This window comes from Mchenga conophoros, linkage group LG8, assembly GCF_057382185.1.
Source record: "Mchenga conophoros isolate Kocher_MC1m ecotype Shallow Benthic linkage group LG8, M_conophoros_male_GT1.1, whole genome shotgun sequence".
In the NCBI taxonomy this organism is placed as follows: domain Eukaryota; kingdom Metazoa; phylum Chordata; class Actinopteri; order Cichliformes; family Cichlidae; genus Mchenga; species Mchenga conophoros.
Window position 1 is genome coordinate 27,383,177 of NC_140533.1, and position 14,239 is coordinate 27,397,415.

The 14,239-nt window shown below is 42.4% G+C and overlaps 1 protein-coding gene across 1 annotated transcript; it reads left to right on the plus strand.

Annotated features, from left to right (window-relative positions):
• The first annotated feature begins 286 nt into the window (after positions 1 to 286).
• Positions 287 to 12,796, plus strand: fam171a2b (family with sequence similarity 171 member A2b). Its single transcript, XM_085285379.1, has 8 exons — positions 287 to 553; positions 4,939 to 5,166; positions 5,774 to 5,866; positions 7,732 to 7,890; positions 8,207 to 8,386; positions 8,485 to 8,598; positions 9,099 to 9,225; positions 9,827 to 12,796. The coding sequence occupies exons 1-8, from the start codon at positions 457 to 459 to the stop codon at positions 11,313 to 11,315; spliced, it is 2,487 nt and encodes an 828-aa protein (XP_085141505.1). The 5' UTR covers positions 287 to 456; the 3' UTR covers positions 11,316 to 12,796.
• Positions 12,797 to 14,239: the final 1,443 nt, after the last annotated feature.

Consider the following 14,239-nt stretch of genomic DNA (forward strand, 5'->3'; position numbering starts at 1 on the left):
ATCCTGCTGTTATCTGTCCTTGTTTAATGCTGATGAACTAGATTATTATTTTGGTTGAAGTAATTACCGGTCTGTTATTGAGGTTTATCCTAATACAGGCTTTTAAAGATGCCCTCTGTTTCACGCATTGATTGATTAAAAAAAAGATGAAAAACTGAGATTAATAATCTAATAATTAATAATCACTATTTGAGCAGGGACTTTGACCTCCCGATTCAAGGTCCATGAAGGGTCCAGATTGGTATCAGAGTAGTGCAGATGGGTCGCTGTTCCACTGGAGATCAGCAGAGGGAAACGTAGCTCTCTTTCCTGCGCTCCTCCTCAGACAATAAAAACAAGGCGAAGCCCACACAGTCGGCAGCATCTCGGCTCCATTCAAAGACGTCTGAAGGGGGGAAAAAATCAGAAATATGGACACACGGCCGCCGGTCTGGGACTAGAGATGTAGCTGCAAGGATGCCAGCCAACTGCATCTCCCGTTTGCTCCTCTTCGTGTCGGTGTGCGCGGTCTGGGAGGCGCTGGCCAAATCTCTTCCAGATCAGGGAGCACTGGGTAAGCTCGCCATACGGGGGATGCGGCACAATGAGGAGATGGGAGTGGTTGCATTTTTACGGCTTTTGTCGACAATCAGTCGATCTGTGCAGCGATGCGCCCTGATTTTATGGCAACCTGAAAGATATTTACGGTTAATTACAGACGAGGCTTTTTGCCGTGCTTGCCCCGGGATAGCGTCGTCTTTTGGCGGTATAGATTCTTTAATATCTGCGAGTTGCTTTGACAGAGAGGCCACGCTGGTGGCCGTGAGCTGGTTATGTCCCCGTGCTGTGCAGATGTGAGAGATTCAGATGTGAGCGCAGGCCCGAGTCTGTTGTTCCTGTGCAGTGTCAGGCCCAACTAAGCCGGGCCTTCATGTGTGTCATTGTTGCTTTGCACAGTGAGTAACGGTGAGAGCAGGGGGGCCTGCGGTCTTGGAAATGTGTCAGTCCCTGAGCCAACATTTTAGATTTCTTCACTCCAAAATCAATTCCCCTGCATGAGAACCCCCCCCCCCCCCCCCCCCCCCCCCGCGCTATTGTTCCGTTAAATAATGCTTCAGCAGAGGCCTTAACATACTCCGTGTTTATATTATTGTGGTGCATGTTTAAGGACATTATGTAATTACATTGCATTATGCATGCCTGAAGCTATTTTTGACATGCATGAATGGTCACAGGCACAGAGAGTGCAGGAATGTAACTGAGTATACAGTATTTGAGTTACTTGCACTTGCAGTGCTTTCCTGTTGTGACCTTCTCCGTTTACAGCTCCACACCGTAGAAGGAAATGTTCTTCTTTTTAATCATCGTCCTTATTTGTAGAGTCTCAAAAGCAAGCTAATAATAACCTGGAACTACAGAAGATTGCGAAACCGTTCCTAAAATGTTCTTTAGTGGTCCTGTATCTTTTATTCTGTGCAGTGAAAAGTGGATTTCTATTGATAATTCTTCACTTTAGTTTTCATATTGTCACTTTTACTTTTAGAAAAAGGTTCTGAATGCTGCTTCCACCTCTCCTTTAAGAAATGTTTTGTCTGTTAAACTAACTTTTTAACATAGATTTTGCACCTTTGCCTCGAGGGAGGAAATTGTCATTTAATTGATGCGTCAGGCTTGTTTCGGGAACAGCTCAGCAGTTCTCCTGACCTGCAAGCATTTGCACAATGCTACAAATCTATTCCTGTATTTAGAAATGTCAGATTGCTGACACATTCGGGTCTAAGTTGTGCCGCTTTATGTACTTACTGCTCGGTTACAGCCCTGGCAGGTGTTCTTTGACACATCTGAGATCAGGCCCTTGCACTGTGGTCCTGTGACTGAGTCAGAGCAGCCAGATTCACCCTCAGCCAACATTGTTGGTCGAAGACAAATGTGGCCCATGAGAAAACTGCACATGTGGCTGAAAGCAAGTCCAAACATGTGTTAGTTAAAAAAAACAACACATTTTTTAAAATCATTTTCTTACCCTGTAAGACCAAATATTGGCTCACTCGTTCCTTTTTATGATGTTACACTGAATTTCTGTGAACATTTAACTCTTTTCTAACAGTTGGTCATTTAATTGACAAAGCCTGAGTTAGTCGAGGCCAAACATTACTAATAAGTAAACTCCAGATGTGAAACACAGACCATACATTGTTTGCTATCTGGGTTGGTGGAGATGTTGCTTGTTTTGGAAGGAAATAGATTAAATCAAAACAAGCTTACACCAAAGCGTAATCCATCTGCAGATTTTTCTTTGCATCCGTATTGAGTCAGGTTTACTCCTTTTTGCATATGACTTTAAAACATAACGTCAGAGATAACAGAAACAGCGCAGGTATGATAAACACAATCAGAGCCTTTAAATAATCTTCCTGTAAAACATATAATGGGTTCAAAAACAATGGCACTTTGACATTTCAGTCCCTAAAGAAGAGTTTATGGCGATTATATTAAAAGAAAAGCACAAACTGTACAAGAAATAAGAGGCTTCCTGCCTTCGATTTTGACAACCATTCGGTGAATTTAAGTTGTGTTTTGAGATGCGTCTACTGAATCACTTCTGAAGGACACTGAGGGAGTGAAAAATTCCCACTGCGTCTCACTGTGACTCTCTGTGTTTGTATCAATGGAGCTGCTTCAAGCCTTCAAGTGAGGAGCCCAGATTGAGGAAATCCTCTCTACACACACACACACACACACACACACACACACACACACACACACACACACACACACACACACACAAAGGAGCCTTTATTGGACAATTTATGTTAATGGATGGCAGCATTTATGCATGCACCGTGGATATGGACACACAAACACCCACACACAAACATACTGCTTATTATCTGAATGCAGCCATTAGCTGCTGTCTCTGGAAGAGTTGTGCATCGAGGGGTTTGTCACTGGAGGCCTGCGCGGTTTTAGCTCACAGTCCTTCAGGGACTGAAACACAACAAGCCAGCTTTTTGGAGTGTCAGCTTGTATCCATGGGAACATCCCCAGCATGACCCACATCTACGTCGTCCAAGAGACGAGATGAGAAAATGTTCCCGAGCTGACAAGAATGATGAGGGGATGAGGGGCGGAAATAGCCACGCAACGGATTTATGGCGGGTGTGGCTGTGATGACTACAAACATCATCATCAAACTAACAACAACAATCATCCCCCGCTGGAAGTGATTAGTCTGCAGCAGCAGCGCACACAGCTCACCGGTCAATACATTTAAAACTCTGAATGCATTCTTCATCAGTCACATCTGTTGACTCATAATATACATGCTGTGGGGTCAACATAAGTTACACCTCCTGGTGATGTTATAGTCGCCGATGCCCTTAAAGGAGACCTATTATGCTTTTCCTAATTTTCTGTCACGTAGATATATTGTTACTATGGTGGATGCACAATAGATCATGCTGCAGACTGACCTACACATTCAGCTTTAAGCAACTTTTTTCTGGTCTTGGATCTGTGTGATGTCAGTAAGAGGAGATACCTTTAAGCTCTCATCTCAGGCACAGAAGCCCCACCCACCTGATGTTCAAACCTTCAGTTTACAAGGGTCAACCAATCACAAGAAAGCCAGCTTAAAGTGGGAGGGGCTAAAATGCTTAGTAAAGGATAAATAAGATTATTTAGATTTTTGTTCCACTCGCTGTGTGTTTATACACCACTCTGCTTTAATTATTACTTATTATTTATCTCTGGCTTACTTCCACAGCGGTTCTTTGTCCTGTCCCCCTCCACTCACCCCCGAGCCAGTCGTGGCAGATAACTTCCCTTCCCTTAATGGCTATGCCAGAGTTTTCTTCCTGTTAGAGGGGAGTTTTTCCTTCCTGCTGTCGCCAAAGCACTTGCTCATCATTGCGGTTTTTGCTGTGTTATTTTATAACATACTTCAGAACATAAAGCACCCTGAGGTCACTGTTGCTGTGATTTGGCGCTATACAAATAAAACTGAATTTAGTCTAATAGAGTCATGCAAAAGAGATTTCATTGTTTTAAAAAACGAAACTACCTTTTATATACATGAAAGTAAGTTAATACTGAGAATCACCATGACTTTTTTTCATCAGCACAAAAAATATTATTGCCAGCTAAACATCCTGAATATCTATGAGTCGATATGAACTGTTAGATGATTTAACAGTGCTGTTTGCTAACTATAGACAAAAACATATGTTTTTAAATATTGGGCCATTTTGCTTCTATTATCTTTCTTTTATGGAAAAATGAAGTTAAAATGTTTATTTAACCCAATTTTGTCACTTGTACGTATGTAATTTAATACTTACTTAATAGGAATATATTTGCATATTTAAACATAAACTTTCTGAACACTTATAGCAAAAATCATTAATTACTTTAATTTGAACTTATTTAATGTAAGTAATTAACTGAGGAAATTTAACATTACCATTTTTAAACATAACTTTTCAGAAAACTTTTAATACAAAAACCATCTCTGTTAATGTGATTAAACCTAAAGCCTGATTATCTCCTCAGGCAATTCTAATTATTATAGTAAATAAAATACAAAGTGTATTTAATGTTTTTATTTCACCTGTTGGGGCACATGCTGTGTTTCATGGTAATTATGCGGCCTTCGCTCCGTGTAGGTCATTTTGAATGACATTGTAACGCTGCTGCATAAGTATGCCGTCCTTGTAGGACAGCTGAGGGTGACTTGATAAATTGAGCCATACTCAAGTGTAATTAGATCTTTAAAACTGCAGTTTAATGAGACGACACAAGACTGGTGAATCGGAAAGCTTCGTTTTTAATATGACAGAAATGTTATAGAAGAAATATCTTTTATTTTGTTCAATAATTGACTAAATATTAGCCTTGTTTGTTCAAAACACTCATCAGTTAGCTACTGGCTAATTACTCTCCCTATTTTTCTCCTTGCAGAGGTGCAAATAAGAGTCCAGGTGTTCGACAACAGCGACCTGTCCCAGTTGGCAGACGCTCAGGTGGAAGTACACGGCAACCAGACCCTGTTGGCGTCCAGCCGTGCTGGCAAGGATGGCGTGGTGAGAGTCAGCTTCCTGTACCGTGCGGGAACATGGGTCATTATTACAGCCTCCAAACAAGACTACGTCACCAACTCTGTGCCCTGGCACTCCAGCCGCATCCCGCGTAAGTCCAGCGCATTTTACGACTTGTTTGCTTTTTTCTCTACTTGGCAAGTACCGTAACGGTAACGTTGAGCCTTTAAAATGTCGGATATAGAAACATTAGATGCTATGTCCATCTTTTATATACATCCAGTAGATAATAAAACCTAAAAAGTATAAAAAGTATTTTTTACCTGTTGACCTACCTCATCCATTTTAAGGTTACTCCAAAGGGTGCGCTGGGCTTCAATACTGCTGTGATTAAAATGGAAGCAGCATTTCTGTTGCATAAAGCCTGGTAGTGCCACAGCTCAGGTTTTTTTTAGAACAGGATCACAGGATCTCTTGTTTCTAATTGTGGGAATAAAAAGATGTCTTTTTTGTTTTGTCGCTGGAGTTTTCAAATCTCAGTCGGGCCTGTCAATGAGGACGAGGAGACTGGATTTAAAAACTGCGTCATGTGTAATTCACCCACAGAATCCAGTTTTTTTCCTTTAGCCTTGAGGTTATGGAGCTGCTTTTGCCTAGATGATGGTTATTTTTATTATTTTGAGTCGTAAAACAAACTCTGTCTCAGCAGTGTTCCTGCACCTGTGAAATCTGCTGATTTCATTTTCTTCTTCTTGTAGTGTATGCAGCAGTCAGCCTGTACCTGCTCGTTCAGAGGCCGGGAACTCTTATTCTGTACGATGACGTCCTGCAGGTGCTCTCTGGGTCTCCAGGTAAAAACAGCCTCTAAAAAAAGCCTCATGCAGAACATATTTAATATAATATAGACTCATTAGAAAACGATAGTCCTGTTGTGGTGATTTGGATTGTTCAGTTTGGCCATTTGAGCTTTTATTTTTTATTTTTCAATACCAGAATTATTGCAAATCATCACAATCTCGCAATCTCGTTGCCTTTTAAATGGTTGTTTTGAATTGGTTCTGCACCCACTCCCAATCAGTTGCTGTCTTGGTCTTGAAAGCAATCTTGGTGTGTCAAATTAGCAATAAAATTCAGTAAGAAGAGACAGACGGATATAAATTTGCATTTGAAAGGAGGCAAGTTGCTAATTACATGCAATCTGTTTGTGACATTTTGGTGATTAACTGCAACAAAATGCGGAAAATAGCAAATCTGTTGCACAGAAGTTCACACTAACTGGCTTATGTTCAGAGTTCAGCCTGAAACTCAAAGATCTGAAACAGAAATGTAGAAATGAATCCACAGACAGCGATGCCGTTGCTTCAGGGGCACTTTAACTGCACAATTACAATGGTGCTCGACAGCCTCATGTCAGGTTTCCTGGGTCGTTGACCCGGTATTTTCAGTTCATATTCACTGTTTATCTTCCGTATGTTCCACTTCCTGTTTTATTGTGTTAGCCCTAGTCTGTGTGCATTATGTTCTAGTTATCTTCCCATTTATCATTAGTCAGATTGAGTCCAGCTGTTTACTCACCTGCCCCTAATCACTCATCATTTAGCCTGTGTATTTAAGTCCCTCAGTTTCATCAGTTCATTGTCTTGTCATTGATGTTGTCACTGCTGTTTCTGTGTGTGTTTTCAGTTCAATCAGTCAGTCAGTCAATATTTGTTCATCCAGCCCATAATAAACACCGTGGTAATCCTTCATAAATTAATGTCCTGCGTTTGGGTCATCTCTTCCTCGCATCCACACACGACACCTCTGACACCTCACCTGTGTAGGAATATAACCAGAATACAACCAACTGGCAACCAGATGAGATAAGATAAAGATAAGATAACCTTTATTAGTCCCACATGTGGGAAATTTGTTTTGTCACAGCAGGAAGTGGACAGTGCAAAAGTTATATAGCAAAAATTAGAATACAATATGAATAATATACTGTAATGTACACAACTGTACAGAATAGAATAAAATATACAATAAGATAAAAATGGAATACAAATTCGATACAACTTTGTATTGAGAGTGGACAGGTTGAGGGCGTTGCACATTAAACTTCTGGGTGAACATTTGGTCACCACAACTATTGTGATCAATTACTGAGCAGTTCAGTGGTTCCTGTTTTTACCCTCCTGTGACTGAGCCGTTACACAACAGCAGAGCTCTGAGACTGTACTGTATTCCCTCCACTCCCTGTATAAATGAAATTCCTGGATCCCAGCAGGTATTTTGATCAGGTTTGTTTTCTTTTTCCTAATTTTACTTACTTCAGTGCGAAGTAATGCATATTTGTGAACGTGTAACCAGTTTTTCTTGTCTATGGTTAAACAGTTACTGGATCCAGGGTTGGATCCACTCCAAAAATTAACCACTTCTGAGTTGTAGCAGTCTCCATCTTTCAAGAAATTTTGTGGCAAATCCTCCACAATCCTGCTAATAATGAGATAAACAAACAAACAGATAAGCCATAATTAAGGATTCACACCCCTCTCCACAACCTTAAGCCTAGAAGAGCTGTGCGTTATTATTACAAATATAGCTCAGTCGCAGCCGCCTCCGTACAGCTGTGATGCACTCACACATATATCGTTACACCTTTTTGAGCTTTAGAAACAAACACGGTGGTTGTAGGCGTGATAGACTGTGAGGAGGGGGATTGTTTCTTTTTCAGGGGCTCGTAACCAGCCGCTGGTGCAGCTCCAGAGGAAGTCCATTCAGCTGCCGTCCAGCTCCAACTACACAGCACTCACTGCTGTGCTGACCACAGCCAGGAGCCAGTATGAAATCGGGGGATTCCCCTTCCTGCTGGGCCAAGAGACCAACAGCTCAGGTCAGTGTCAGTCTGTCAAACTGATGTTACAGTGTGGTCCAAGTTTCTGTGCCTTTCTGGATCATCTGAGGAGGTTTCATTTCTAGGTCTTTCCAATAAAATTTTGCACCGCAGTTTGCATGGATATTTTAGTGTGTTTTAGAAATAGTTGTCCCAGATCTGACTATAAGCTTGCTGTAAATAAATTGCTGCTACTTTGCTAATTTATTGTCATTTATAGTCACTCGTATACCACCCTCTGGTAGCAAAATGAAGATCAGAGTTATTATTCTGTTCATTTTTAGCTGTTTGTATTTGTGCCTCACCACCAATACAGGTGCAGAAACTGGGTGGATGGACTTGACGGCGCTGGCAGTGGTCAGCATTCAGCTTTTTGATAAAGATGGCAGCGTGATCCGCGTTTCAGATCCGATCCACATCTCTGTGCCGCTACCATCAGACACCCGAAACAGGATGGCCACGAGTGTGCCCGCTTGGCTGTATCAGCCAAAGACGGGTAAGCTGTGTGCTAAAACTTACAAATAGTCTTTTATTAATGTAAACTATGTATGTATGACTGTACTTAGAGGCTGCTGATCATTTTCTTTCCTCCAGGGCTGTGGGTTCGGAACGGGACGGGCTACATCAAAAAGGACGGGACGCAGTTTGTCTGGAACGTCGTGGTTCCTCAGATGGGATACTGGTTGGCTGCCTTTCCGACGTCTTCAGGTATTGAAAATGAAATGGCTGTTATTGGTAAAATGTTAACTGGTGACTCTTCATGTGCCTTTTTACTGCTGTGGAAACACAGATAACAAGAAGCTGGAGAAGCCTTTACTATAAGATTCACTTTATCGTCCCTGAGGAACTCAATAATAAATCAATAAACAAGGTGATTTTGTAGGACAAGGTTAAATAGCCTTGAGTTTGAAGCATTGATCGTATGAAAAATGATAGCTTCCTTAAACTTGCATCCGTTTTTAATGGCCACCAGGGGGTGACTCCTCCGGCTGAAACAGACACCAAGATGGTGACAGCAAAACCAATGGGTGGCGTCATGTAGCTATTATCAGCTGAACCAAGTTCCTGATTATTTCATGATCAATGTAAATCAAATTCTTTCCTCCTCACTCACTTTACAGACAAACTAGCAGTTGTTTGGACAGCATAATAGGGAGCTGACATGCTATGAATGAATCTGAGTTAACTTTTGCAATGATGTCTTGCAGGTTTAGGTTTGTCTCATCCAGGCTTGAGGGATATCACCACCTACCACACTCTGTTCCTGCTCTCCATCCTGGGATCGCTGGCCCTGTTGGTGCTCATCTTGCTCTGTGTGCTGCTCTACTACTGCAGGTGTGGGGAGCATAGGTCCAGGTCTCACTTTTAGGTTTCTATTTGTAGCAAAACGTGGGTTTATTTTAGTCCTGCAAAGCCTATTTTTTTCTACTATCAATAAATTAGGACCACACCCACCTGCTGTTTATGAGGGGTGACCAATTATAAGGAAAATAGCTTACCAGAGGACGGGCTTGTTCTACACATCCAAAACAGCTTATTTTAAATGTGGGCTTAATTAAGGTCCGAAGAAAGCTTATTTTGAGCAAAGATACTCCAGTAGACATGTTTCCTTTTTTTTTACTATAAAATAACATATGAAAAACTAATTAAAAGTTTACTGTGTACAATAAGCATTCATACTTTATTTGAAATGGAACTTTGACAAATTAAGGGAGCTATTGAGTACTGCAGTACACAAATAATCCACCAGAGGGCAAGAAGCATGCGTCAGATAGTGTACCTGTTTTTTCCAGCGATGTACTGATCTTGCCTATGATAAAGGTCTTAAAAACTGGCTTTATGGGGTTCCTGCTTCATTAGACAGTTTTTGAAATCCCTCCCCTTTTTTGCAGCTGTTTTGCTTCCTTCTGACTTTCAGTTTTTGTTTATCTTTCAGACGGAAGTGTCTGAAACCACGTCGACAGCAAGGCAAACCTCACACGTCCAATCTAAACGGTGCTAAGAGAGACCAGGGCACATCCACGTCACGGCTAAATCTGATCTGTGGAGGCCATGTCGAATCAGGCCCCTCCAATGACAAATCTGACTTGTCGCCATCGCGAGACTACCAGAGTTCAAGGGAGGATTTAACTAAGCATGTTCCAGCCCACATGCTACGACACGCAAAGGGTAAAAATGCGTCAGGTTCCCAACGGAGTGAAAGCTTCCCCATGAAGGTTACACGTGCCACAGAGACCAACAACTTGGACAGCCCTTTGCTGCATGACGACTACAACCGGAACTACAGCCCCAAAGACAACAAGGAGTCCGACTATCACAGACACCACAACGCCAACGACAATCGAGGGTACTCCTCCGATCCCCCATCCCCACCTCGCTTCCAAGGCTACGTCCCAAGCCAGTCCGACAAGCCTCCGGATTATTCCGCAGCAGCAGCAGACAGCCTTGCCCGACCTACTTCCCTCAACACCCAACCAGGTCAGATCATCTTTTGCAGCTCCATTGACCAGATGAAGGAGAACATGTACCGTAGCATGGTGCCAACCCTGGTTATCCCCGCCCACTACATGCGCCTGCCATCTGAGTTTTCTGGCAAAGATGGCAAGGACCAGAAGGATCACGACAAAGATGGCACACAGATGGGAGGGGGCCAGCAGCACCATCACCACCACTCCCAGAAACAAGGCCAGCAGCAGCAACAGCAAGGAGGATCTCAAGGCGACGACTCTGAAGAACCGAGCTGGGCATCTGACTCATCCGGGGGACCTGTGACCATCCCAGTGCTATTCAACGATTCCACCATGGCTCAAATGAACGGGGAACTGCAAGCTCTGACAGAGAAGAAGCTCCTGGAACTTGGAGTTAAACAACACCCGAGGGCGTGGTTCATCTCTCTTGATGGTCGAGCTAATGCTCACGTGCGCCACTCCTACATAGATGTTGGGAATGACCTCAGTGGCGGTGGTGGATTCGGAGGTGGCTCCAGCAGCACTCCACGGGATGTCAACCTGGAACCGCCTCTGGAGGCCCAAGAGCGAAAATCAGCTGGAAATAGAAAGGGAAAAGATGAGCGCTGGGGGACGGGAGGACGGAAGGGCCACGGTGTTAGCAGCAGCGGCGGGAAGAGTTACTCCAAGCTGGCCTACCCTGACCACAGCGAGCCCAGCAGCAGTGAGGGACGTCCCGTCTCTCCCGAGGAGAACTCCCTAACCCCTCTTCTGGACGAAGGCCCGTCCTCCCGAGGATCCACCATCCCTAGAAGAGGACGCAGCCGCGTGAACAGCAGCCGCAGCAGCAACAGCGAGAACCGCCGCGACTCCATGACCAGTCCAGAGGATGATTCCGAGGACAAAGATGAGAACAAGAAGAGCCCCTGGCAGAAGATCGAAGACAGGCCTCTGATGGTCTTCCACCCCAGGAAGTGAGCTTTTTGAATGAACACTGGAACTATAACAGCCTTGTGAAAGAGGAGTCTTTCACATCACCGAGAGGGAGGTCACAATAAGCACAGCCACTGCTTCACCAATCCATATCCAGGTTGTTGTTTGACCTTTGTGTTTGCCAGTTACTCTCGTAGCCTCACTGTCAGTTAATCCCTCTGGTTTCCACTGAGTTGTAGATTGAAATCTGTCCAGTTTATTGTGAACCCCGTCTCCTATCACCTGTCACTGAACCATGGTCTGAGCCATTGCACATACTGACTGTGGAAATAGCCATTTTATAGAGCAAAATATAAGAATAGAGCACTTGCTAATAATTTGATAACTTATTGATTGATACTTACAGAGTATTTGGAAGTGGATGGCATTTTTTATGGGACGGATGGGAATTCTTGGCAAATTAGGTTTTTTTCCCTGGACTAATTCTACCCAGATGCTCACAATGACTGTAGAAGATGTGAGCTTCTTTTTTCTTCTCTACTCCGAAACAGCTTCCCTGTCTGAGGAAGTTGTGAAAGTTTGTCATTGAGCTCTTGTGAACAGATTACAGAAATATTATAAAGTCCAACGTGCAACTTGCATTTTGCTCCTTCAGGGATGTTCTTGATTTCCTCTTCCTCCTGTACTGTGTTCATGTGTTGTAATTACGTACTCAAATAGTAATGATTTGAACTGTTCAGCATCATCTCCATCTTCTCTGTAATATCACAGTGATCTACTGTACAATTTTGCCAAAAGTACGCATTTCTGCCTTTCTTCTCTTGGTGAGAGTTTTGGCCAGCAGAGACTTTGTTGCATTTGGGTCATTCCAGTAAAAATCAGTCAGTGCCTCCCACCTGACCCTGTTTGAATCAGCAGATTTTTTATACAACAACTTTAGCATCTGTAATAAAGAAATGTAAGATTTCACCTTAATACTGTGGATATTTTTACAATTATAAGCCCTCAAAATACCTAAGAGTGGTTTAAAATTCAGCTCCTTTTAATTCACATTAAAGCTCTGTTAAAAACTTCAATTTCACACCCACTCTGTCACAACCCAAAGGGTCTCAGGACGAGTGGATGCTCTGAGTATAGGTCAACATATGAGAACACTTGCGCTGAACAAAAGTAATGGCCAAAGAAAATTTGGAGACCCTCAAGGATTTTGAAAAACTTCTTTAGAACCTAAAATTTTTGGATAAATGTGATTTATCAAAATGATTAAACACAGTATGTGAGCACCAATGTCATTTCTCTGGTGAAATATTAGATTTGTTTATGTAAAATCTGTGTTCATCAAAAGCAACATTATGGCTTTTAGACTGTGACACTTGGAGATGGTGTAACATTGATTTGCTCACAGTTTCTAACATTTATGATGTTAAAAACTCAAGTAAAACCCTGTGTACTTTGAGGGCCTTTAACTTGGACAGTATTTATAGAATGAAGGTAAAAATTTGCATGGCCTCATTAAATTTGAGGGGGGGGGGGGGAGCCATGGAAGCTTCTGAGGGGGTCAGGTGGGATTTTTTTTTTTTTTTCAGATTGGGCTGATTTTATATGGAATGACCCATTTATCTTGTGTAAATACATGCCCAGATATTTGAAAGACCATTTGGTATAGAAAGGTTGCATGCATATGAATGTATGAAATAAACAGAAGGCACCAAAAGCCCTCCCCTACAAGTTCCTGCTAGACAACCCCTAAACGCCAAGAAACAAGCGTAGTTCCAAACCGCTTTTACTTGAAGACTTACTATTTCTGAAATATCCTACTGAGATCAGCGGGGGTTGCCTGTAGACAGAGCCTGAACCACTTCTCTCCTGTAAGTGCCTTCTTTCACATAGGATCGAGTGATAGGCATGCCGGTCCCTTTTTAAAATGCAGTCAGCGGTCACCTAAACTCACTGTCGAGATCGGCAGGCACTGATAAGCACACTGCATTGCGGTAACAACAACAGCAACACGCGTCACTCTGGGGAGCATGCCTGCCAAAACAGACAACTTTTCTTGCGGCTATTCCGTCCTTGGATATCTTAATTTCTTGTATCTATCCTCTTTTTTCACGGAACCTGTAAATGGTATGATCTATATGAGATTTTATGTGTATACAATGTGCATGTTAAATGTAGAATAGGGTGTTTTTAATGATTTTTTTTAACTATTATTATTGATAACAAGGATGTTTGGCACAAAATGATGCATTGGACTGTGTTGCCAAATGAACTTTATGAAGATACACTGACTTTTCCCTTAATCCAGTTCTAACGAAATTCACTTCCGGTCGTAAATGTTTACAACGATAACATACTGACCAACACGCTCCTGCTGTTACTAGCATCACCACTGCCTATTCAACAACTGTGAACTTAGCGAGGCTGACGGCTGTTTTGTTGGTGGTTTTTGCAGAGTAATGGGTTGCTTATGAAGGGAAAACGGCTGTATAAAAGTCATGCTGACATGTTGGTCCTTTGTACCATTTGCTTGCTGTTCATAAGCCTGTGTCAGTAGCCTATGGAACAAGCTGAAAATGTGATGTAAATCAAAGTCTGAAGAATAGCACAACCATGAATCGAATCCTGCTAAAATGTTGCGCCCACTGCTGTAAGTGTACTTTTATTTTTTTGAACCAGATATGGAAAGTATTGAGTTGTGCAATTGTGGCTTTTCTTGCTTGTTTATGTTTTGCTAATGAAGTGTTTTCTCAGATTTGGTGAACGATTTGACACCGAATCCCTGAGAGGAAACTTCAAATCTGGCAACCTACCGCGCTGGATGTTTTTGATAGTTAAGAGCATCAAGAGGACTGAGCTGTAGGCCTTCATCCTGTGCAGTAAATCATCGGCTTCATTCACCTGGTCAGTTGTTTGTAAACTGTAAATTGATTCAACTTTCTGTACATGAGACAAAATAGAAATAAATTTGT